This window comes from Molothrus aeneus, chromosome 4 (genome assembly GCF_037042795.1).
Source record: "Molothrus aeneus isolate 106 chromosome 4, BPBGC_Maene_1.0, whole genome shotgun sequence".
Classification (NCBI taxonomy): domain Eukaryota; kingdom Metazoa; phylum Chordata; class Aves; order Passeriformes; family Icteridae; genus Molothrus; species Molothrus aeneus.
This window is the reverse complement of record NC_089649.1, coordinates 50058026-50084980: the sequence shown is the minus strand read 5'-3', so window position 1 is coordinate 50084980 and position 26955 is coordinate 50058026. Positions and strand designations below refer to the sequence as shown.

General features: G+C 38.5%; 1 protein-coding gene across 1 annotated transcript in view; it reads left to right on the top strand.

Moving 5' to 3' along the window:
* Nucleotides 1-26955, top strand: part of LIMCH1 (LIM and calponin homology domains 1) — a 175678-nt gene that overhangs the window by 57028 nt on the left and 91695 nt on the right. The window contains exons 2-3 of the mRNA XM_066548481.1: nucleotides 7841-7911; nucleotides 18863-18932. Coding sequence (XP_066404578.1) covers nucleotides 7841-7911; nucleotides 18863-18932 — 141 coding nt within the window. The remainder of the gene's footprint in view (nucleotides 1-7840; nucleotides 7912-18862; nucleotides 18933-26955) is intronic.

Here is a 26955-nt window from a genome sequence, read left to right as displayed (position 1 = left end):
TGCAGCTTTAAATGTGTGCAGTTTTAAAATTGTCTGCCAAGATGCACATTCCTGGCATTAAGCAACAAACTGGTGTCAAAAACTGCTTGTCCAAGAAGTAGTGCAGTGGTCTTGTAAAATATAAATGCAGTGATTAATGTAAAATAGGTTAAAGCAGTGTAAAGTGGGGATTAGCAAATCTAGATACTGCAGTGATCCTATCATCTCCTACAGAGCTGTTGATCTCTTCATTGCTCTGAGGGTGAGACAAGATGTTGAGTTCAACGAGGAGTCTGCTGCCTGTGTCGTGTTTTGCTCTGCCTCTGCAGCTGTAACTGACAGAGCTTTAAACGCTTCTGATTCAGGACTGCCGAAACTTTCCAAAGCTGGAGGAGAGAAAATAGAGGGTTTTATTAACAGATGCTTCAGTTTCAACTTACAGATGATAGAGCATAGCATAAATCTTGGAGGAGCAGTTTTTCAAGAGCATGAGAAACCTTTTCTAGACCTAGAAAAAGGAGTCAAAGGATAAAAAACTGTCTGTTTTAATTCTTTGCTCTGTTAGACAAGGCCAGAAACCCAATTTCCTGTTCTGCTGGAAAGTTGCTAATGTAATCAACCTGAGACAAAGGAAAAAATTTCTCCTGTCCTTTGCTAAAAAACATCTTTGACTTGGTGATAAAATATGAGGCAAATAGGTTGTTGGTGGGAGAGCTACTCTGTGTTCAGTAGCCCGAGTTTGAGTAATCTCCCTTCATCAGCACTGATTCCAGCTTCAAGAAGAATTAGTTAGGGAAAACATAAGAGCTGAATCAACAGTTCCTGCTTTTGAGACTAGTTCCCTGTATACACTTTTCTTTCTGTATGTAACTGAAGAGGTACAATAAAAGGCAGTGTGAATGCTTGTCTGTCCATGGAAAGCCCCAGGGAATAATACAGAAACAAATTCATGATAACTTTAATTAGCCTTTCATTTGTCAGTGAGCAGACTGCTTATTTAGCCTGGTTGGGTAAGAAAGTAAGACCTTGGGAAAGGGTGGTCATGATAGTAATTACAAGGCATCTGCTCCTCTTCCCTTCAAAGGTGCAGGGGCTGCCATTTTGTACTGGTGCACCCTGAAGCGGGGTGGGTTGAGTAAGGCCAGACTCTCCAGACAGACAGGACTGGATTAAATGAGGGCCTTAGACTGAGGAAGTGCATGCTTGTCTTCTGGTGTCTTGTACCTTTGGCTTCACATCATGTGTGCTCCTCTGATCACTGCTCCTCTGACCATCTGCATGGAATCCTGTTTCCACAGAAAAGAGCAAACAGCTAAAGAATGTTTTGTTATGGTAAGATGTACCTTCCTCCAGGTGCAAGTTATTTTCCCAAAATGGTGCTTCATCTTCCTTCTCCCTACTCAAAAAGTAGGATGAACACTTAACTGGTAAATCTGTGACAAAACCTACAATTCTCCCCTTCTTTAATTCCCATTAAAACTAAGAAAGGGATGATGGATTTCTATGAGGTTTTTTAAGGATTTTTTAATTTATTTTTTTAACAATAAAAAGAACCCTAAATTGAACAATTGACTAAAACCACTCTAGGTTGGTCTGTCATATCTGTCATCTAGTACCTAATTTTGATAACACTGGAGATAAGAGTGTGGTTGCCCATAAAACAATGCAATGCCGATCTACTGACTGTCAGATACAAATTAGATGTAACAGATGATCTGATGCTAGGTGAAGCTTTCAGGGCATGTGCTGCAGCCAAGAGAAATCTGATAGAAGTAGTTTTTAAGTTCCCTTCCTGCTCTTTGCTCTCTTTCTTCACAAAATGTTCAACCTTGACTGAAATGTTTTCTGCCCCACCCCACCCGAAAGGGAAGGCTGCAATATCTGGCAATGCACCTGGAAATGTATACAAACAGCATTAGGGAAGAGAGATGGAAAGGCAGCTGATTTTACTCTATCATTAAATTTTAACACTCCCTAGCAGCTTGCCAGCCAAACAGGATTATACTACCAGATGTCCTGGCAGAAATGCACACGGCTCTGCAAGATCATAAATCCAAGCAACGTATGGCAACCCTGCATGTTTAATATTACTGTTAGCAATGCAGAATTTCAGTGTGGAAAGCTCTGGTGGTGAGCAGGATTTAGCAAAGACAAAATCTTCCCAGACTTAGCTTTAAAGCCTTAGGTAGGGTAATAGCTGCTGGTGTGTACTACTCTTTCAGTATTTCTTTTGTCGTGTCTCCTAAACAAAGTACTAACTGAGCCAGTTTGGTCTACGCTTTAAATATAGGTGTCCATCCATAGAATCATGTCCTCATTAATCTGTGCAAAGGATCAGAAAAAAACCCCAGCTGTTGTGGTTTTTCAGTTGCTGCTCCCTCCATGGAAAACAAAAGGCAGTGACTAGCATCCCTAAGTAAATAAATTATTCCTTTAGTGAAGACTTAGAATTGGGCCCACCAAAGGGGATTGTGTTTGTATCCGTGGATATGGTTTTTCCATGCTATATGTTGACTAAACTGTCAGCTGACCTGATTAGCAGTGTGGCAGAAGGGAATTTAAAGCAAATGGGGGAGAATATGCTATTTTATTCTATTGCTGCTAGAAAAAGTGAAATTTATATGAAGTATTAAGAGTGAGTCAGTTTTTTGTCTCATCAAAGAATAATATGAGGATGAAAAGTCAGAGGAAAAGAGGAAAAGGGACTTGAGTACAGGTAGTTAACATTTTTAGGCAAATTGCAGTTAAACTTAAGTGACCACGCAATGGAAGACCTAAAAATAATAAGTCCTTTCTTTGCAGATTAATCTTGCTACCCAAGTGTGAAATCTCCCCTCATTCTCCCATATATTCTTTAAATTTTCAATTTCTGTATCACAGAATTTCAGGTGATTTATTGCTGGCCACATTAGTCATTCTGAGCTCATGCTGGTTTTGTCCCTGAGAGTAGAATTGCACACTAGAGATGTTTGTTTGCTCTTTTACTGATTTCAGTAGTAAATTACCTCAATACTGTAAAGCCTTTTGGAAGGCTTTGAGCAGAGTGCTTGTCATCATTCAGCTTTACTGGAAGACAGGTATGTTAGATCTGTGGTTGTTGCCCCTGGAAAACTCCATTCATTCAATATTCAAGTTTCTCTGAACTAAATCAACTACCTTCCTAGTATTTGTACTAAAGCCGTTCAGGACTGATTTGCATTGCTATGATTTTTAGCAATTTAAATGCCTCTGTGACATAAGAGAGAGGGAACCTCTGCCTAGATGATGTGTTGTGTCCACTTTTGCAGAGACATTGCATGATCCATAGGTGGCTGAGCCAGGAGCCAGTGAAGGGTCTCCAGGCTCCATGGCACTGTCATAGCAATGCAGTGCAATTCTGGGCTGCAAAAGTGAAGCTGGCTGTGGCTGGACAGGGTTCTTTAGTTCAGAAATAGCTTGCCTATGTTATATGAAAATGGAATTTAACTTGCATATTCATCTTATTAGCTCACATTATAACTCAGAAACAGGGAAGTAGGAATTCATTACTCTAGAGGAGCCAAATCCTGATGCCCTAAAAGCTGTCTTGCTTCTTTTGGTGGTTTGTGTTCCGTATTGCTTGTACAATCCAATGCTTTCTATATACATACCTGATTATTACAGTTTAAGCCTTACTTTTATATCATCCTAGTTAAGTAGCAGGACCTGATTTTTTCATTTAAGAAAAAAAAATATGTAGGGGAAAATAATAGCACAAAATGGAAAGGCATCATACTCCCATACAAAGAAATGAACAGCTTATGAAATGCGTAGAAAATCTTCCTCTCTCTACTGTCATGCTTCATAAGCTCTCAAAAACACATAATGAGAAACAAAGACTTCTTTTGCTGTGCCTCTTAATTTTTTCTGCATAACATGGCATTTTCAGATGTGCAGCTAGAAAATGAATCTAAGTGTTTTCAGTGTGTTATCCCTGATGACCAAGTGTTTATTCAACTACTTATATCTTGTTGGCCTAGATAACCTTCACCTGAGGCTAGCATCTGTTCACTAATTTGTCACCTTTTCTTTTTCATGCCCCTAAGCTGTTTTGACAAGAGAAGCTTTGCAAGCTCTGTCTCAGGAAGCACCACCAGCAATATAAAAATGCAAGGAAAACAACATAAAGTGAAGCTTTGGGAAAATAAAGTTGTACAATATGGCAATGGTTAGTGGCTGGATGACAGCCATCCTTGAGCATATAAATTTTCTAGCATGTGTAACTGCAAAGAACAAAAGAGTTAATCAGCAACAATGCAATATATGTCAAGTGTTACTGTATGCAAATATGTATTAAAGCTGTTGCCATGAAAAACTTTAATTACTCATTTTAAGTTCATATCCTGTTGTTAAGTGACAGGGAAATTGAGAAATACACCCGGAACTCAAATAATTGCCCTGGTTGTGACACTTGTAGCTTTTTACAGAGAGGAAAATATCATCCAGATGATGAATAAAAATAACACCTTCTCACATAAATAAAGCACACAGTAATAAATTGTACTGTTTTGCTTCTGTTCTCTATTTTTAATTTCCAGTATGACAGGGAAATGCAGCTTTTTTCCACTCAGCTTTATAGCACTTATTAAAGAAGTGAGAGGCTATTCTAATCATAAGCAAGATACAGCTTGTGTTTTGTCTTTAAGGTACTTTGTTCTAACTTTGGCACCCTGGCACCACAATAACTACAGTATGCTGCCATTGCAGAGTGGATAGGGAACTCTTCCATCTATCCTGCTTCATCCTGCACTGCCTAAGTGTGCTGCTCCGTACCAGTGAGGTGGGAAGAGTGCAAGGTGGAAGATGGAGTTGTGTCTCCAAAGCATGCAAGATGTGGCAGTCTGGAAGCCTGGCCTTGCACAGAAAGGCCAGGTCTCAAAAGTTCTCTCAGTTAACATCTTGGGTTTTCACGTTGCTTTTCTTTTTTTGTCCTTTCCTGAAGACAGCAGTCCAGAATAGAGTACCTTGCATCTGGTCATGACTGGTATTGTGCAGGTTCAGTTCTGATCACCAATTCTCTGTACTATGCAAACTGATGGGCTAAATATCTGTTCTTCCATTTTGCAGTTTACTGTACCTGGTTGCAAATGAACAATTTCCTTTTTTCCAGTGAAGCTCAGTAGAAGCACTGCAAATGCTATCCTTTAGTCCTTGTTTGTCAGTGTTTTCAGAGTTTTATCCAGCAAACTGGAGGCTTTTATTTCCTGAGATAGGAGATGAGCTAGTAAGAACAGACCACTGCTTATATCAATAAATGAACACAGTCCTGTGATGTATGCAGATTTTTTGTGATATCACGGCTAATGCACATACTTTCATTATTACTGGAGTAAAGTATGCACTTTGCTATGTGGGATTCTTTGTGTGCAAATATGAGAGTGCCAATCCTTTTGCTTGAAGTGTCTTTGTCTCCTCCTGCTCTGGGTGTGCTGAGCAGAGGTTATCTCAGCAATGTGCACCAGGCTGGCCTGTGGGCCTGCAGTAGTTTTTCATGAGGGTTTGGCCCAAAGTGGCCTCTGCAGAGAAGGAGGTTCATGTGCATGTGTGCACCAAGAAACTGAGCTCTGGTTTCCTCTGGAAAAGGTGGATCCAGCTTCTTGCTTCTCTCAGTCCCATTTTGGGTTTATCTTTGTCATTTATAATGTCATCTTCGTGCTTATTTTTAGTTTCTAGCCTTTCTCTGTTGAACTGTTTTTACATTTTAATTGACTAAATCAGGAGACTTGTAGTGATTAATGTTTTCCCTCTGCAGCTGCATCATCTAGAACAGGCATAAACCTTGCCATGCCTCATTTACTTCCAGTTCCTTTTCAAACAGACATGCACTGTTCCTGGACCTTCCTGTCTTTCCTCACCTCCTGTCAGTGTGTGTTGTACCTCTCACTGGATGAATTCGTGTGCCAGCTGTGCACCTGTATTTCATGATTTTATTTATGCAGACAGAAGTAGTGTATGAAACCTTCCTACATCATTAGTAATAACAGCGATACTCATGCGACAGCTTTTGGCAGGCAGAGTCCTGAATTGTGGTAACAATTTCAGTACTGCTCCCTGATAAATAAGGGTCTTCAACAAATGCATAAGAAGACTGATCTCCGTATCTGGGACATTTGGTCTTGAGGAGTGAAATAAGATGACTATAATTTTTCTTCAATTTTTTCACAGATGAAAAAACTACTTGGAGTCAGGCTGTTATGAAGTAGCTTTTCCTGCTCCTTTCTGTATTATATCATGTGGATGAAATAAAAGTTTCAGTTTTGATATGCTCCACTTATAATTCATCCCAAATGCTAATGATTTTATTGTCATGATTTTCCCTTGTCCCAGCAGATCAAGATTAGAGATGATTTACTATGTCTAGATCTAGTTTAAATGGTTAAAGGTATTTACTACAAATTACATGTGGTTTCTTCAGAGATATGAGCACAACACAGTGCCTTGTTCTTCTTTATGCATTTGTGTAAGATATGATTGTCCACTGATGCTGTTATGATACATTTTTCAGAGTATGGGAGAACTTCCTTCACATTGAGCAGAACAATATGTTTATAATTTAGTGAAGGATTAGATTTTAGGCTTTGCATATGCATTTCAATTTTTAAAGTATTGCTCTCTGTCCAAGACTGCCCAGCTATAACCAGCATTTCTGAAACTGATGCATTTGTTAATCCTGTGGGACAGTTGCAACTTGTCAGTTTTTATAAATTGCTGTCTTTATGACAGGAAACTAGGAGGGCAAGGGTCTTATATCTGAATATAACAGCAAGGAGAAAACAGGGACATAATGACAGATGAGTCCCCAAGTCACTGTTCTCTAGGGTGGAAGCAACACCCAGAGCACGGCGCTTGCTGAAGGACTGGATGAAAGCCATGAGAACTCTATAAGCATCCGGTAAATGTTTTGCCTGGGTAAAGAGAAGACCTCCTGCAGGACAATTAAAACTGGTTTTTTTATTTGTATTGTTTTTGTTCAGTGCTTTCTAAACATAGTAACTATTTTTATATCTTTTGTGATCGTAATAAAATTATTCTTTACTTTTAACTGAACATATTTGTTGAGAATTATATGAAGGTGAATAGCAAGACATTGTCAACACAGTAGTGAGTCATAAAGGGGGGTTCAGTCATGCTTGTAGCATCCAGCACCCTCAGGTGAGATTGGGATTCCTGGAAGGTTTCTAGCTGGTCCATCCCTAAGCAGCACAGAATGGCTTAAGAGCTTGTGAGGCAATGTGTACCTCCTGGTCCAAGTGTACCTGGGGGGACCCTAAGCTTCCACTGAGTTTGTATTCTCTTCACATTCATGGTTGAATTGCTGATGTGAAATATCTTTTAATATGACCAGGAGTATTGAGGCATGTGTCTGAAGGGCTATAACTCATGCCATTGCTTTCAATTGTCATTGCTTATTCTATGAAATTGATAAGGGCTAAAGCTCAAGGCTGGTACAAAATGTTTAATGTGGTGCAAAAAAAGCAATAAAAATACATAGTTTGTCTAAATGCAGTAGTTTTAAAATTCAAAGCACTATAAAATAAAACTTCTAAAATATTCTGAAGATTACGTTGTAGTTTTTGTTTTGTCATTTTTTGTTTTTACTGCTAGAAAACAGTCTGCAATTGCAGACCGCAATTGCATTGGCTGGAGCAAATACTTTGTCCTATATGTTAAATAGCTTGATGAAATGGGAAAGAGAAATGGACATTGCTTAGTCCTTTGCAAGGCCTGTAAAGCTCAAATGTTCCTTACACAGCAGATGCTCTAACTGAGTATTATGAATTGCACTTGTAAAGCTCACTCTCTAATAGATGTCACTCTTTTGTTTCCCTCTACTCTTTTGCAGCAAGTGACGGGCAGAAGTTTTGGTGAGAAAGATTTTCGTTCCGGATTAGAAAACGGCATTCTTCTGTGTGAGTAAGTAATGCTTACAGTTTTGAGCCTTGAATACAATCTTGACTAAAGTAGAAAACAACCTTAGCTTGTATGTTCCATTGTTGATTTCCTTTTGAGAGTTTTGACATTGCACATAGTGGTATTTCACTGCAGTATAATTTCAGTGCCAAAGCTATTGTTATGGTGAGGGTTGAAATGTGGCTTAAAGAAAGCAGGTTTTATAAAGTGCTTCCCTCACTCCACCCCTGGTCCTCAGCTAAGTTATGTAAAACAAAAATATTATGTTTGTTTTTTGGTTTCCTTTTATTTAATGTTGTTAACCACAGATTGGCAAATGGTGTTCCACACCGGCCTGTGTATGTCTCTGCCACAATGAGGCGTTTTGGACCAACTCCAAGTCTGAATGCTGTCAGGAGTTAGCCGTCTGAATACCATCAATACACAGCTGCTTTAATAGTTTCTGGAAAGGTTAGGTATCCTCTAAATTTTGCCTAAAGGTGTGTTTCAATGACGTATTTTGTAATTTTTGGATGAGAGACACGAGTCAGCTCTTGCACATTTTTCTCTGTAGTTCTAATGGCTAGTTTTTAGGAAGAGTCTTCCAAAACCTTGTTAAGGTTTACATGCTAAAGCTGGTGACTTCTAAGAGCAATTTGGAAATATGCCCTAATGCCCTTAGCCCTGTGAAAATCAGATTGTCAGGCATTTGGGAGAATCTTCTGATCTGAATCACCTGTATGGACCAATTTCTTTCCCTGGATATGCAGGATTGTCACTGAAGTTGATAAAAGGTGTCTTTGCACACCAGAATGATGAAGCTTGTGCAGAACTGAATCCATACTTATAAAGGAGATCTCCTGAGATATGTAGCTGGACAATTGCAGCTATTGGTAAAGTTTTATACTCTTCCAGGTAATTGCACTTGGAAGCTGTTTTCAGCAGTAGAGTTAAGCTAATATCCTGGAACTCAGCTCTAGGGGTAGCTTACCATAGATCTGAAACCTACTTGTGTAAATACTGTTATATGTCTCACTGGTGTCATTAATCAGACAGCTTGAACTTTAGCTTTTAAAGGTGAAAAAATAGAAAGGAAATTATGTGATCTATTTTGATTGCAGTTGCATGTCTTTGCTGAGGAGTGGCTTTGGGAGGAGGGAAGTAGTTGTTATTGTTGATCAAAAGTTGTGTAACTCAGAAGGAGCATACCCTCTGTATTTAAGGGTTGCTTCTCACACAAAATCTCTCTCCTGTGTGTGTTGAAGGGAAGTGCTGTGTGCTGAATCACTTCTCAGTGCTCTTTGAATGTTAAGGTTGAATTGTGTTGCATGAAAAGCAAGGACTGTGTATTTCAAGCTTAGATTGTAATCTTATCTGCAAGTAAGCAGAGGTAGTCTGATTTAAATACTGTAAATCTTTAAGATGGAAGGCTTAACTAACTAATGTTTTGCTAATGAGACTGATAAACATGTATTTCTTAGAAGGTTGTGAGCTCCATAACCAGGTCAAGGGACAGCACTTGGTTATACTACGGAACTGTTCTGTGATATTGGGCAAATTGCTTGTCCTCATTTACCATTTGTGGATCAGTGAAAATCAGCCTGAAGGAATCTGTCTCCTCAGCCTCAAATCTTAAAAGCCATGAAGTTTGTATTGCTCTTGTTTAGCAAGCTGTAGCTAGTGTGTAAAACTCTATTAGGCTACAGAGTGTTAATGAGAAAGTCACCAAATTGGTCCTCATGACAAACTACCTATAGCACTGGCAGTAGAAGTGTACTGCTCACTGGTTCCAAGTCCACTTAAAATAGAGAACTCAACAGAAATTTTTGGGTTCAACACTGAGAACTTCCAGAATATCTTAAAAAGTACTTTGGCAAGTGAATCACTGATAGTTAATTTTTTATCTGTTGCTCAGAGAAGAGCACTATAAAGCTGCCACAAGAAATACTGTCTTTCTAGACAGTAACTTTACCAATAGCTGCTTTTTGTCACTTATTGGAAAATTACCAGGCTACCTAATGAAAAAAATGTAATGGTATACAAGCTTTCTCTTAACTCCCCGTCAGTCTGCTGTGCTTTCATTGCGGCTGACTTCAACAAGTAGATGAAAACCTGATCTAATACAACTTCAGATGACAAGAAATAAATTATAGCTGTCTTGGTTTCTGAAGATGGAAGAACTCATTGTTTTTGGTCAGGTTTTATCTGATTTGTTGAAGTTTTGGAGAAAAGCAAACTTACCTCTGTTTTTACCCACAGGACAGTACTCACTGCAAGGGGCATTAACAGACAACTCATAGCCAGACACTTATGTGGGTGATGTCCATATGAATGTGGAATAGCTGTGCTTAACTTCCACGTGACTGTTTCAGGGTTTTCCTCACCGTTGTATTTTGTGAGGAAGACTGAAAGAGAGCTTGGGCTCTGAGGGATTGCAGCAGCTAGAGGACTGGAAACTGCTGTCAGGAGGGGGGACACAGTCAGCATGCCTTGAATGTCCCAAACATATCTCAAGCTACCTTCTGGCTTTGCAGGTGTTTTGCAGAAGGAAACAGGGATGTTACCATGCCATTCCCCAAAGAGTCTGGTATGTGCAAAAGGGTGCAGGGGGAATCTCTGTGTCTGTAGCAGGATTGTTTGACCCTTATACACACTAATGCCAGGCCCGCCTCCACTTGATCCCAATTTTGATGTCCTAGACAGCCTACAGACACAAGCAGACATCACTACACTGGTTATAAATGATTCATTCACATCTAGCAACAATCCACATATTTTAATAAATGAAAATGAGTGCAACTGTGCAATGCCAAAAGCTCAGGCTCTTGGGATGAATGGGTTGTGGAGCAGTGCAGATGTGCATGCCTGCCACAGGAACCTGCAAGCCTTGCACCTGCCTCTCCGGTGGTGTTTGTGCTGCGGCATTTCGATCTGGCCTCTGTACGAACTTTATAGCTTGACGCACTGAGCTGAGAGCTGAGGGGCATATTTAAACAATGCAGGATGCCATAAAGCAACAAGTCAACAGATGAGAGCAACACAAGCCCTTTATTCTTTCTGGCTGGTGGAAAGCCCACTTGTGCAGTTGCCCAGACAGTGGTGACTCTAATTGTTCACTCAGCTGTGCTGAGAAGCCAGTGACTATGACTTCTGTTTGTCTGAAATGAGTTCATGTTTTTTTAGCATAGCTCTCTGACATCAGTGCAGATGGTGATTTCAGGGATATAATAGCTATAGAGGCAGAGGCAGTTCTTTCTCTGTTCATGCTTTGTGAATTAAATTCTCATACAAAAAGACTGAAGAGTTTCTGCATGGGTGGGCAAATATGCCTTCCTGGGGTCATGGTTGAAAGCTATATGATGCAGGAATACAACACCAGTAGCAGGAATATCACTGGAAATCCCCTATTGCTTCTCCAGCACATGTTCAATTTTTTTCCTCCCTTGTTACATAGCTTTCATGTTTAGGTTTGACCCAGATATCATAAGAAGCTAGAGGATTAATCAGAAATAAATTAGATCTGGTTGTGCAGTGCTTAGGTGTTCCTATTCTATGGATTCAGACATCTGAATGAAGGTTGACTGCCAAAAAAAGTGCATATCCTGTCTCTCTGTCTGCCCTGCTGGTCTGGGCAGTTCTGTTGTGTTTTTTGAAACAGCAGTTAAGGAAGTCAAGATTTCTTCTATTTCTAACCATGCAACAATTTCTATAAATAAGTTTAAAAATTATTACAAGAAGAAAAAATGCATGTCTTGCTGCAACCTTGACCTGTTGTTTCTGCTCTAATATTCTTGCAAATGTATTTTCAATTTTTTTGCCCTTCCCCTTGCTGCCAACCTCCCCTTGTCAAGCTCTGCTACTGCAGGATTCCTTCCTTCGTGTTGGGTATTCGGTAGTTAAAGAGGTCTCTGTAGGGATGTGAGACTTCAAAAATTTGAGTTAATTGCTTGCTTTGATATGATTATCCAAACAGAATTATATTATTATATGATTATCCAAACTGAAAGTTTGTATTAGTAGTAATGAGATTCTAATGTCAGGAACAGGACCAGACCATAAAGAAGAATAACAACAACAATTGGGATGTGGATCCTGGGCAAAAGACCTTAAACAATGAACTAAAACAGTTGGATATTAGCAGAAATTATTTGGCTTTGCAGTTGAGTCTAACAACATCATGATTGCGTGTAATACCTTGAGTTCTGTATGTAGAACATTTTAACTGCATGTCTGGTTTATGTATGTATTAAAATCAATTTATAGCAGCACATGCAGGCAAAATAAATCTGATTTTTCTCAAGCATGAAAGTTCTAATAAATATTTCACTGCATATCATACATGTATAAAAATGAAAAAAGACTAACTGTATGTGGTTAAAGATGGATGTCACTTTCCTGTGCAGTTCTGGAAACCAACTTATGAGCAGTTTCCCAAGGTCTTCTGGGTTTTTTAGAGAGTTATTTTATCTATTAGCACGTGGCATTATGTAACTTTGTAAAATGTGCAGAAACTATGATTATTCTTTGAAACTATGCTTATTCTTTGACTCTGTAACTTTTATGTTGTTTTTTGAAAGAGGAAATACAAAGATATTATATTGTTTTTAAGTAATCTTAGTAAAATTGTGTATGTACAGTGAACTAAAAAAAAAGTTGTACACTTTAGCTCCTGTAGGATAATATATAGGAAAGGCACTTCTCTTCTGCTGTGCATAATTTGAATATATGCTCTTAAAAAGTACAAGAAATTTTTTAGATTTTACTTTTAAATAAAAAAGATGATAAATTAGTAATGCACATAGATTACTTTAATAATATTTAAAGCAAATATGATAAGTTACTAAAAATCTGACCGAACTGAAAGTGATTATGATCAAGAATTACTTAAAGGAATTTATCATTTATTCTGTCATGATAATTATTTTCTTCCACAAGTAAGAAATCCCCTTAACTTGTGTTCTGCATGTTGATGGTGATGAATGAGCTGCATTTTCTCATCCTGGTTCTGGTGCATCTGACCAAGCTTTGAGCTGACACAAATGCAGTTTTCAACAAGGGCTGGCCATGTGCCAGATCGGCACAAGTGTAATGCTGTGGAATAATAAAACAGTTGTGCTCCGAGTCAGTGGCACCGTGAGGTATGTAGAACAGCCTTTGCTGTATATATGGTGTTTCAGTCCTTCTTTTTGCAAGTTAATGTCACTTATGTCATCTGGTAGGGGAAAACAAATAGTCTTTGTAGGTGATAGGATTTTTCAGATATGTCATTCTAATTCTCTGTCAGTACTATGGGCCTGGCATCAGTTCAGCATTTGGCTGTGTAGTGAAGAGTGGAGAAGTCAGTGGATGCCCAGCCCTTATGCTTAATTACTATTTTGCTTGACTTTTCTATTCTTGGAAATCAAGAAGGTATTTGAGTTTCATAGGCATATTTCAAGTTTTGAGTGTGACCCATGTTTGAGGTGAGAAGGAATTGGTGTTTTCCTGTGGTTTTCAGGCTCCGTGCTGTAAAGCCAAAACATTATCAGCATCATGAATTTGGCATGTCTCCAGGTTTGAGAGATGGGCCCCAAGGCTCATTAAGCATTAAGATTTAGGTTCATGTGAGGACATTTGAAATAGTTTTATATGAATACAGAGTCCTTAATCTGTAAGTTTTATTGCTGTTTCATAATGAAGAGCTATTTATTAATACAGTTTAGATGAGGGGCCAAAGGTAATGTAAACCCTAATGCTAAGCCTGTGATGAGAAGAGGGGAATAGACAGTGAGGGGCATGCTTAAACAGTCAGAATGACCTGTCCTTGTATGTATGTTTAAAAATGCAAAAATGCATTTTTGCAGACTAAATAGTAGAGCTTTTTCACTGATGCTTGCTTACTGACAGGGCAGGAGACTGTGGAGCACTGATCCACTCAAAAGGAGTGTTGCTCAAATGCAAGGCAAAGTAATCCTGTGAGAAGTTTCAGCTTTTCAAGAGTGTATGTTTAAGAAAGCATATTTAGCAGTTTTAGAAAGCACATCCATGGCCATTGCTACTTAGTGTAAAAACTATGCATGAATTGTAAATTTATAAGTGCATGAGATGCTCTTCACATCATCAGTCCTTGTGATTGAAGGTTGTATATAAACAGCTTGTGAAGTTACACTCTTCCCTGTTGCCTTTCTTGAGCTGTTTACAAGGCCTCTATTTTGTTCATATTTTTTGGTTTTGGCAGAGCAAGACTAATGCAGTCCTGTGTTTGGAATATTGTTTTCTCAATACTATATATTTGCATAGGTCTTTATTAAGATTTTACATATTAGACTGGACTGTGAGCCCTTCATAAGACAAAGGCAGTTCTGTCCTGCTTGTTAAAAAAACACCTTGTTCATCTGATTCTAAATAAATGATGTCAGGGGCATCATTAGCAATCACTCAAGAATGTTTTCCCAAAAATATTTTTGTGACCTCAGGAACATGTTTATATTTTGAAACTTCTTAGCCATGTCTTTTGCAACAAAATATTTTGACTTTTCATTATTCACTGTTTCAAGGTGATTTGTTAATCTTTAAGACTAGTAGTGGATTTTTCTGTCCTTTTAAAATATTTGGGGGCATTTTGGAGCTGCTACTAGACCATGAGTTAAAAATATGTGGATACTGAAGCTGTCTAGGCTAATAATTATCAAGTCCTGAAAGACTGCTTGTTTGAATATAAGTCTATAAAACTTGATTTGAAGAGAGAAATCTCTCTGTGAAGGTTTATTGTGGATAGAATTTCCTGAATTCTCAAATATGAAATGCCCTTTGACTTTTAGATCAGATCATTAGTCAGCTTTTCTTTTTAGGAATGTGATCTGTTACCTGAGCAAAGAGCTCTGTTGGATACCTCTCCCTCCAGCCTGGATTGATCTGTAAACATACATCACTTCAGCCTTTCTTTTCTTCTTATTCTCTGAAAATGCTTCTCTTCCATTTCCTCCTAGAACTGAGGTCTTTTTGGAGGCTGGGTTTTTGCAGCCATCCTCTGAATATTTTTGTAACTGACGCTTTCTTGCAAGAATGTCATGGGCAATTTATAGGTGCTTTTCATTAGATCTTTTATCAGCTGTTGCCTGAAACACCTTCTCTTCCTGGCAGAAGTTTTTCAAATTCTTAACTCATGATAAAAACCCCCAGGAAGGTCTAATAAATTAGTCACACAGTGGCTAGCACTGATTTCAGCTTGTCTGTCCAGCTGAGGAGATACCTTATCTCCTGGAATGCCAAGCCTTGGGGACAGCATGAGTAGAGCATTGATTCTTCCCGAAGCTATGAGAGCTGGTTTTCATCAGGGGAAGGAAGTGACCTAGCTTCTCCCTATGCTGGGACTAGAACAGCTTTCCACTTCCATCATACCCTGTTCTTTCTATAAGGTAAGCCAGGTCTAAGGTTTTAGCCTCTTATGCAGTGTCTCACTGTGCACCAAGCCAGCTCCTGGCTCAGGGAAAGGGAGGATGAGTGTCTGATTGCTCCAGGGGAGATTTAGAACGGATATTAGAAAAAGTTTTCTCACCGAAAAGGTTGTAAGGCATTGGACCAGGCTGCCCAGGAAGTGGTTGAGTTACTATCCCCAGCAGTGCTGGCTTAACAGCTGGACTTGGTCATATTTGAGGTCTTTTCCAACCTTGATTACTCTTTGTTGGACCGAAAACAACAAGAGAACTTTGAGAAGAGCAGAGGATTGTTCTGACTCAGGACAGGTGCATAAGTGCTAGAAGTGGTGAGCAGAAATCCCCACAGAGAGCTTGAAGGGTCTGAGTAGGTCATGCATGTATGTAGAGACTCGGGTTTTGTGCATGGAGCCTGAAAATTCATAGTTGTATCCTGGTTTGGGTTATTGTCTTTTGGGTGTTTGGTGGGATTGTTTGGCTCAAAATGAGCGAAGGATTAGGATTAGGACTGGGGAAGAGGACACAGGCTGGAGCTGTAGATGCCAGAAGAAGATATGTGGTGCAGGTTTTCTCTCCTGAAAACTCTTTAGACTAGGACATGGCTGGGGACAGAAGGCCCTGGGCAGCCAAATCCTTTGGTTAGGATTGGTGGGGCAAGAAAGCATGGGACTGCAGTTGTCAGGGGCTTCTAGGAGAAGGTGTGAGTTAGTGGTTTTTGTTCACCTAGAGACTGTCCCCTAGGCCATGGCCGAGGATCTTGTGCCAGGTCCCCAATGCAAAATGGTGATCTGTCTTGTTTGCTCAGTATTTCAACAGAAACCCACAGAGCTGATAAAACTGTACATATCAAGACATGTGCTTTATGAAAGTCTAAATTGGCACAGAAAATTTAGTTTGTGTATACAGGCCTATGTCAGAAGAGGTATATTGAGTGGATTTTTGAGAAGCTGGGATGGACACTAACTGTGAGAGTGAAGGCGACTATTGAGACCCTGCACAAACAGCACAATTTTTCAGCTGGCTTGGTAGCAGAGCAAGCTTAAACCACTCAATGTTTTGGCATCTGGATTGTTGCTCTAGATGAGGCAATAAGTCAGAAGCAGACAGTCTGCTCTGGAAGAAGCACCCTTTGACATATTCTGCATCAAGCAAGTCCTGGGGGGTTTGGTGCCAGACTGCTTAGAAATGTTTCTAATAGGAGACAAACTTTCTAATAATAATTTTAATTCCTTCCTCAGGGTTTTCTATCTTGCCCCATCCTATTTCCTCTCTCTTCAGCCTCCAAATGATGAACTAAAATGTTGTTTGTTCCCTACTCCTTCCTCTCAATTTATCCTTCTCCTATATTTCACAGAGAAGTCTGTACAAGTAATTTTGAAGATTTATTTAGAATGGGTTTTGGCATTTGAGGTTTCCAATAAGAACTCTTTATTTTGCCTTCTATTATTGCCTATGACTTTTAATCTGCACCTGCAATATTGGTTATGGTGCTGATGAATTCACATTTGAGTAATAAAGAAAATGGGATGCTTTAGCTAATACATTGTTTTTTTTCCTGAAACAGAATAGGCAGACTGAGGATTAAAATCACAAGAGAGCTACAGTATTTGGAAAGAAGTCCTCTGGCAAAAAAAAAAATTGTATCTTAAATTGCCTGGTGTAGCAGCTAAATGGAAAATAATAGTTTTATAAGTTGCTGCTCTGTGAGGTTAAAAAGTACCATAGTATCTTCTGGGGGAAAAAAAGTAATTATTTTTCCATCTGTGAAATAAAATAATGGTTCTAGAAGATAGGCAGTTCTTTTATTGGCATTCTCTTAATCTAATGGGAAAAAGTGATTTTTTTGTAAATAGAAGTATATGAATTAATTTGGTTTTAGGGCATTGCTGTTGGATTTTACCTTAAGCAGAAGAGGAATAGTACAGCCATCTCTATGATCTTGGGTTACAGCGTTTTTGACTTCAAGAATATTTTAAAAATACCCCCAGCTCCCAAAAGTGTCATTCATATTTGTTTTGATGCTACTTCCAATGCATGATGGTGTTGGAGATGTGGGAACTTCAAGAATGTAATAACACGCATACAATTTTGGACAAGTGGAACAAAAGCTTTACTAACTATGATCATAGGAAACTGAGAATCTCCCACTCTGCTCCCCTGTTCTGTCCAAGTGATTGCAGAAACCCAACCTATATACTGTTTCAGGGAGACACAAAGGGAAAGAGGTGAGGAAAAGTGATCACTTCAATGTTTATAAAGCCAGATGTTCACCCCTGGAGGGATGAAAACCTTCATGAACTTGCAAATTGCCACAGTCCTAAGGAATCAAGCAACAAATAATGTGCTACAGTGGAGAGATGGCTCTTGGTGGAGCTCTGAGCAGTGGCACACTGCCTGTTATCCTGCCTGTTATTATGCCTGTTAGCCCTCAGAAGTAGGGAGCTCGAAACATCACAGACTGTTAGCTTTAGTTGAAAGGAATATTCTTCTCATTTGGATAAACTTTTCAGGAAGACCTCTCAAATATTAAATATGAATAATTTTACTACCACAACAAGCTGCCAGAGGAGTCTTCTCTTGAATGGAGACCATGTCAGCCCAAAATGAGGTTTCCTCTGTTCCATGGAGCTATTCTAATTTTCAGAGAGTTTTAAAATTTAAGCAGACATAAGTTTTTCCCTTCAAAGATCTTGAATTTTAGGTCCATCATCTTGAATTGATGATTTTCTTCGCAGTGGATGGAACTGGTTGAATTTTTCTTTGGATAAAAGGCATTATGGTTTTCTCTTGGGAGAAGGGTGGTGAAGACACAATGTTTGTTGCAACAGGATTTTACAATTAAAATTCCCCACTTTTAGAGGCTTGGTCATTTTTTTGAGTATTGTAACAATGAGCCATGTCAGCACATCTCATAGCATGCTCATGGGTGGTGAGGAACTTGGATTTGGGGGGTTGCTAATCTTTGGACACTGAACAGTGTTCAGCTGTGGTATCACTGGCCTAATGGTGTTTTCATGATGAGAAGGGGGGATTATGAATTCCCTTTTTATTTGTCTTCTCTCGTTTATGATTTAGGAGCCCTCCATTCAACACAATATATGAAAGAATGGCATTTAATTTCAAGTTAAGATGAAAAAAAAGATAGACAGGCCACCCATAAAGTGTACATCCTTTCTCACTTTCCTTCAGTGCAGAAACTGCCATAGCTTGGATGCCTTCTAGGTTTCTGCTCTCAGGCCTTTCCAGGCATGATCTGCCTGTACACAGGTAAGGCAGGCTGATGTGTCAAAATTCACCCAGAATCTGTCTGGGTCACTGATGTGATCTAGATCAATTTAGAATTTAAAATAAATACTATTGTGTTACTGTGCTGTGGATATTCATCCTAGTCTTTCTTCATTTCAGTGATCAAATTTGGGTGTCCATGTATGTTTTCAGAAGGGACAAAGGGGAGATTCTTTTTTTCCAGTCACACTTAAATCCTTATATGCTGGGGGAAAATTTTTGATAATTTGGATTTTATGACTTTCCACTCATAAAATACTCCTTTCTCATAACAGGTTGCTGAATGCGATAAAGCCAGGATTGGTAAAAAAGATCAATAGACTACCGACCCCCATTGCAGGTTTGGTGAGTATTTCAAATGGAGGAAAATATTTCAGTGCTGCTTTTTGCACCTTGACATTGACTATGGGATTCAGATAGCAGTTATTTTTGTAATTTGAACTCTTCTAGCCTAGTAAACTCAGATGGTCCCTCTGAAATTGGAATGCTCTGTGTAGTCACCTTAAGACCTTTCAGTCTTTTTTTTCCAGAAGTAGGCAGTATTCAAGTGTCGGGGTATATTTTTAGAGGAAGATGATCTTCTTGGTTATATATCACCTCTCAGTTGTGGCACTAGCTTTAGAAAAACTGGAATGCATGCATAAGAAGCCACCACCACAAAAAGATAGTTTTTGGAAAGGAAGAAAACTGTACTTGTATATTTTGTCTCATTTTCCCTTTCCCCAAAATACCACAGTCTGCAGATAACATTCATTCTGGGACATCTGGGGAATTGTTTCATGTTGACTTTAAGGGCAGACCAAAATTTGTCCATACTCTGTTGTAAGCAAGGAAGACCACGGAGGATGTGCTGACAGCTCATGGGCTGCCAGGAGCACTGGGTACTCAGGGGGTCACCTCAAGTGGTGGCACAGTCCTGTGCTTGCTGGTGGGGCAGAAGGTGGGAGTGGGGGTGCCTGTTGGGTCTAACAGGATTAGCCACATAGAAATATGTCTGTATTGATTTTACCTTCAGCTGTAATTGGGAATAAAAAGGTCCTTGAGCATGTGGAAGGTGGTCATCCTCTAATTTATACTCATCATGTAGATAGTGGTTCCTTTGTGTTCACATTATGGCCTATACAAAATTCAGAATATATTATTTGTTAATACCTGAAGTTAATGGTCCTTTGTATAAACAGCATTAAAAAGTTTCAGTGTATCAGAAACCATGCTACGTTTGCTGTTAAATTAGCTCTACAGTGCTGTTGCATAGCCTTTGAGGCTGGGTCTTTCAACATGTAGATTGACAAGGCTATTTCTGCATGAATACTGCCTGGTTTTAGAATCTCATTTTTGATCCCCACCACCCTTTCTCTAAAGTTTCCTTGAGTGCCTTTCTTTTGCCTCTAAAACCCATCTAGTTTTATTCCTTTGCTGCCCTATTTGAAAGGAATATTTGACATAAACAGATGAAAAAGTACCAGTAGTGCAGTTTTCTTTTCCTTGGCTCACTTTCAGGAAAGACTCAATTTTTGTTATGACTGTTTTAAGAAGATGATATTGAATTACATTGGGTTTTTTCCTTATTCATATGTAAAATCCCAATGGTAAGGTGGTTATAGTAGGAAGGACATAGAAAAAAGTCATTATGTGTGTGTATTTTTCTCATTCCTTGAGATAAAGCTCTCTTGCAAGATGTGTATCTTCAAAGCATTATAAAAAAAGAAGTTTTCAGGCTACCAATGATACAGTAAATCTTTTTTGTGTTGTAAAGTCACTTCATTACCTCGGTACCTGTGTCCTCTGATTTCCTTTAGTAACTACTTTTTAAAATATTTTTTCCTAATAAATAATTAGGTTATTTTAAAAAGTTCACTATTTTTGAGTTCTTGAACATTACCAATGAATGTTTTTATATACTGTTCAGTGAATAAATAGCTCCCAACAAAACAAACGATCAAAATTTCCCCTTGCTTTCCAAGACATCTGGTTCCATACCTGCTGACTTTTGTTGCCATTTGTAGTTACAGTGGTGAGTAAGTGGCTGCTTTAAGGACTACATGTGAATTAAAAGGATCAAGTGTTCTATCTAGTCTGTTATGTTTATTTATGGTGTATTATTTAAAAGTACAGCCATCAGGGGTTTATTTGAGCACAGGATGTATCCTTTTCTTTTCACTAACCTGTACCATGCCTATGTGTCTGAAAAAAAAATTAATATATTGACACTATGGTCCAGAAGCAGTTATACCTCCCAGGTAGTTGACCCTACATGTGAGAAATTCCCTTATTATTTGCCAATTTTTCTTTATTATCTTAGTTTTGGTTGGCTTGACATACTAAATAGTTACTTCTTTCCAGTTATTTCACCCCAGTGAGTGTGATTTCCTCAGGTACAAGTAGAAATGCTGTGAAAGCTTCAGTACCTTTTCTTCCTTGCATGAGATACATGCTTTTAAATCCTAGATGCTGCTGCTGCCTAAAAAGTGTAACTGAATTACTGTAATAGAATTCATTTCTTTCCTGTATCTGATAGAATAAGTTTTTATTTCACTAGCAGAGACAATAGGTACATTTTCTTTTATACACAGTAGGAGCTAAAACTTATGAGTAATTTTGGAGTATTCAAAATGCCTTTTTTTTCATCCTTAACCTCCAGAGACACAAAGAGTTGTATATTATGTAGCTCTACAAAATGTCTACTTGATTCTAATTCTCCAGATGATTGTCTATTTTTCTCCTTTGTTATGGTAAGGAAAAATTAGGAAGTGTCCTTTATTGAAGGAAAATAACAGTAAACTTGAAGCCCATATCAGACACATGCTGAGGTGCTCACTTTGAAGCATTATCAGGTGTAAAAATTCTGCCTATATTTCATGTTTGAGTGACTTCTCACAACACTTCTGTAAGTATTATGTATAACTGGTTCAGTGTTGACAGACTGAATTCTTCAAATCTTTCCTGGCATTTAGAGCTAGATGAATCTGCAGTTACTCTGAAATTCTGATCAGTGACTTGCTCATGTATTTTAAGAGGGAATAATTTATTTGCAAATCTCGCAGACCAGAACACCAGTCATTTAAGTAAAATTTATCTGTTATAGTGCTGTGGTGTTAAAGTAAGAACTCCAGGATCTGAACAGCACCGTACTTAGCACAGGCTGTATAAATACACAAAGATGATCTTTGTCTAGTTACAAGTCTAAGTCAGGATGTGGATTGTATGCAGCATTACATATAGAATTACATATGTTCAGCTTGGCAGGCTTGTTTGTAACTTGCTTTGATCTCCAAAAGTGCCGACTGCTTCTGTTATCACAGCAGAAATGATACATTGCTTTAATGAAAGAAAATGTAGGACCACAGCTTTGGTATTCGGACTTACAGTATTAAATCTGATGAAGTGTTTTATCATTCTTGTTCAGTATTCATTAATCCTGAAAGCTTATGCTCCCACCAGAAAGCAAATTCACAAAGCATTGAAAGAACATATTAGGCCTAGGTAGGAGTAACAGAAGAAATTTTCTCATGTGAAAAATTGATACTGAGCATCTTTGTTCTAAGACTGTCAGATTTCTATCACCATCATATAATGTATTTAATTGTAGAAGGCTGGAGAAGTGTTTTGGCTAAGTTATTAATTAAAAAAACATCTGGAGCTGCAGAAGACTTGCAAAGATGTATTAGAGTACAATGAATATAATATAACTTTTACAAAACCAGCAATTTTTTTCAGTGAGTTGCTGTTGGTTTCTTTCCTCTTGTATGACATTCACAGTGAATACACAACAAGTTTTTAAGGTTTCTACTAATTGCAATTTTGTACCTCTAGACCTCATTATCTATTCTATGAAGAATTACCAGCAACACTGTAGATAAGGTTTGCTCTATAATACTAACTACTGTATGTTGACTTTATTTTTCCCTTAAAAAGATTCCAGCTTTTGCTTCCTGTCCCTGAATAATGTCACTCTGTGAGAAAATAAAAGGTTTCTGCCTTATCTTTTGTTTGACAGGATTTAGGGGAGTTTATAGCATTACTTCAGTTCCTTGAACAATCCCCACAGGAGCTCAGACACTTACTTCAGAGGCTGTGTGAATGATTCTCACGTATAATAGGAGGAAGTAGTGAACACAAAGATGGAGAGATGAACTTTAGCTTGGATCTTGGCTCATGTTTCAGCACTACTGAATAAAAAATCTGTTTACTGTGGCATCCAGTTTTCAGTTTGTTTATGGTCCTTAACTTTGTGACGTATGTATGATATAGCACTGGAAAAAATAGACTTGCAGAAGTCACCTGGTTGCATGGTTATTGCACCAAGATGAACAAAGGCAGAATGTGCTGCTTAAGAAAGCTTGTTCCTTTGAAAGCAGGGTTGGGTTTTTTTCCCTCATTATTTTCCCAGGAAGTTTCTTTTGGCAAAGTGTTCTCTGAGAGCTTGCTATTACCCTTAATAAGAACAGCTATCTGTCTGCTGGTGCTGGTAGCTTGTTCTTATTCTCTAATATTGCACAAATTGTAAATTTGGGGTTTTTCTATCTTATATGTTATTTCAAGGAAATGTTGTCCTTATGTTAGCTTTCAGGAGTTTGAGCTACTAATTAAATTCAGCAAATGAGATCTTGTTTCTTCATGTAGGTATGAACCTCAAAATAAAATTACAAATTATAGTGTGTATCACACAGTTAAAAATAATTAGCAAAGATAAATACACAAAACTTTAACCAACGTGCATTATTTTTATCACTCTCTTCATTCATACCTCCTTGTTACTAATTTTTTTGAAGAATTATCTTCTTGTTTTTTTTCTTTTAAATTTATCATTCTCCCTTTAGTTCTAGTATTTTCTAGAAAAAGCCTGCTCCTATTGTAATATATAGATTCATAAAATATGATAGTTTCTGTTTTCTTGTTTTGTACTACTATTCTCTGCTGAACATATTCATTTCCCAGCACAATTGTATTCATAAAAAAGTCTTGCTGTGTAAGTTGTGGTACATGTGAAGTAAACAGAAGCAAAATTTCCTGTCTATCTAAAAACAATAAGTTCTTGGCACTCACATTCCTAAAGCATTTTTGTGAGTGTTGATGTAAAACAAAGTGTCAACAGCATAGCAAAATACTGTGCAAACCATTCTGCCATGTTTTCTGTGGATCTTCCTTGCTAAATAGCAATTGGTTTCTCTACACCTCTTATGCCTGCTTTCAGTTCTGAAATCTGAATGTTTGATGAATGCAATATTTAGGGTCTAGCCAGTAGTTGAGAGCAGCACTGTGTGCTTTGGCTCATCACATAGTGTACTACATAATGAATCTCTTTACTAAAGCAAGAGTATCCTTAAAAAAAAAAAAGTAATGGTTAGTAGCGTGTCCTTCTATTCTTTATGTTGTTTGGGTTTTTTACTCTCCTAGCTTTCTAGACTGCCTTCAAACTGATTTTCCATTTAAACTTTCTTGCCTTGGGTGTCATCTGAGCTGGACAGAATTACCTTATGAAATTCCTGTTTAATGAATTAAGTTGTACGTTGTATTCATAAACATTTCTAAGTTACACAAAGAATATAAAAGCAAACTAACAGGTGTTTCTTAACCACATTGTTTGTAAACAAAGTCTGTGTGGAACAATCTGCAGTGAGGCTGTAGCTAATTCATCGCAGAAGAGGAAAACAGCCATCAGTTCAAATTTGGCAGGAAGCACAGAGAAAGCAGTATTGGGGGGAAAATGAGAAGCAAACAAATAAAACCCAAAAGTTTATATGGAAATTCAGCTATTTTTCTTTTCAAAACTGAATTGAAGGTTTTTATTGCTTCCAATTAACCATACAAATGCTGTCCAGGAAGCATTGCTCTACTGCCATTTAAACTAGTATTACAAATGGAAAATACAATGCTGGCATCTCATTTAGTATTTTATTGATTAAAATGGTTGTGCTTACTCTGGTGTGTTTGGTTTGGTTCCAAACTCTCAAACATTTGATGCTGGAAACTAATAATTGATCTGACAGCGAATGTACTGGAGACATATTCCACTGCTTCACTTGGGTTCAGCCTGTGTTGCCGGGGTTCCAAGTTGTACTATAATCTGATTTATGCATGCAAGAGAGGCTTAAATAATAGGAAATTAATAAAAGGCATGTACTATAGAAAAATAAACAAACAAAACAAAGGGAGGTAAATGACCCCACCTTATTTATTTGTTTGTGCTGGTCTGAGCTGCATTTAGCTGTAACACACACCCTCAGAGAAGTGAGTTTAACCAACTCCTAGTAGTGCTCATGTTCACCACCTCTGTATGGCTCATGAGTTATCCCTAACATCCATGGGCAATCACTTCCTTCCTCAGCTACCAGCTGCAGTGTTGTATTTATGATGGCTGGAGGTGAAACGTGGAATTAAGAACCTTGTTTGTTTCCAAATTGCCCATATTGATCCCTCAGGGGTTTCTGTGTGCTTTCTGCACCACTGGCCCCAGCAAGAACCCAGCCAGGACTTTGGCAGACCAACCTCACTGCTGGCCTAAAGTCCCATCTTCTGGATGCTTCCTTGGCTGGAGTGCTCACAGTCCACTCAATAAGCTGAGCTATTTGTTGGCTGGGACCACTCCTTGTCATGCTGAGGATACTGGCCCTCTCTGCCAGTGTCCAGGAGTTTATTCCTTGTTGTAAGATGAAGTCTCTCAGTACCCAGGGTGCTCTGAACAGTTTCCTTGCTGGGTCAGAACAGCACCAGCCAAGATGGGTAAATGTTTGCAGGACACTTGTGAAGGATGGCTGTGATCCATAGCTGCCGTGGACACATGCAAACTTCTGAAACTAGACTGGTTAAGATTCAAAGGTGCAGCATTTTCACAGTCAGCTTAAGCTGTGCCCTCAGCCTGCTGAGCTCTGCTGCTGAGAATGTCAGGACTTGGTTTGGCCAAATGCTAATAATACTTGTAAGCTCTTTGTGGCAAGGATCATCTGTTAGTCTGTTTTTGTCTAACACCTCACCCCATGAGTCCTGCTCCATGGCCAGGACTCCTAGACAGTATGTTAATACAAATAATAAATAACAGCTACAAAAATATCACAAGCATTCCTATGTCATTCACAGTCTCATTTTAGACTGCTCTCCCAACACCTGTGAGTTTAATCAGTAGGTTTATAATTAGCTTTATTCCCACTGAATAATATAGAACATTAATATGCAAATTTGGAGACAAGGAGAACCTTTTCTATGATAAAACCTAGAGAGGATGGTCACTGCAGAGGATGTCCTTTTTTGAATTTTTTTTTTTTTTTTTTTTTTTTTTTGCTGTATGAAGACACCCTTTGCCTGCCCAGCCTTAACATGCTTTAGGAAAAAGTGTTTGATTAAAAGCAGAGTCTACCTGTTTTAGGGCTATCAAGTGACTTCTCAAAGATGTTATTTATAAAATATCAAAATGATTGTTTTTTGGGGATTTTTTTGGTATGGTTTTTTCATGGTTTTATTTTTTTCCATAGGAAGTTTAGTAAACTGAAGGGATAACGTTTGAAAACAGCAAAAAGAAAAACATTGCTACTGATGAAGTGATAATACTAGGCAGCTGAAATGTGAGTTTGACCTTATCATTGCATTAACCTTTACTATAGATGATAGGGTCTTTCTCGGTTTGGGGAGAGCAGCTGGCTTCCAGGAAGGGCTCATTTTGTAGCTATGAAAAATGTAGGTTGCCTACTGGAATAACTGCTAGATTTGCTTTTAGATGCTGGAGTCTTTCTGCAAGTTCAGCCATGACTTTCATTATACTGGTTTAATGACACTGAGGTGAGTGAGTATTTCAGAAATGGCAAGCTTTTGAAGAATAATCTCTAACTATCTGTAAATATAAGAAAATATAATAGTTTAACAAATCAATGCCATTTGCCATATAGCTTAAATACCCACTTAATGAAGTGAAGGATCAGTGCCTTCCTTGAGCTGCTGTCTGGGGAACAAAGAGCCTCCTGAGCAATGATTTATACTCTTCAAAACAAATGCCACTGTGGAAGGTTATGACTTCTCTTCATAGCTGGGCAAATACCACATGCTCTGGAGACATGTACCATCTTCAGGAATTTTCAATGAAGGAGTTGGATGCCCTGAGTCTGTGAATGTGTCACCTGTGTCCTGTGGGGAATGTGACACCGTTGCTGTTTTATCCAGGCACCTGCAATTTTTGTGTGTCTTCTATTGCAATATTGATTAGTTTGCAATGAGGATATAAAGAAAAGCACTGAGCTGGTATACTGCAAGTGTTTAGGCCAACACACACAAAATATGCAGAGTTACAACTGTCCATGTCTTGAGGCTAAATAAGTATCAGCTTTTGTCCTTAGCAAGGAAAACTAGACCTGAGGTTATGGTTGCTTTCAGCTACCCT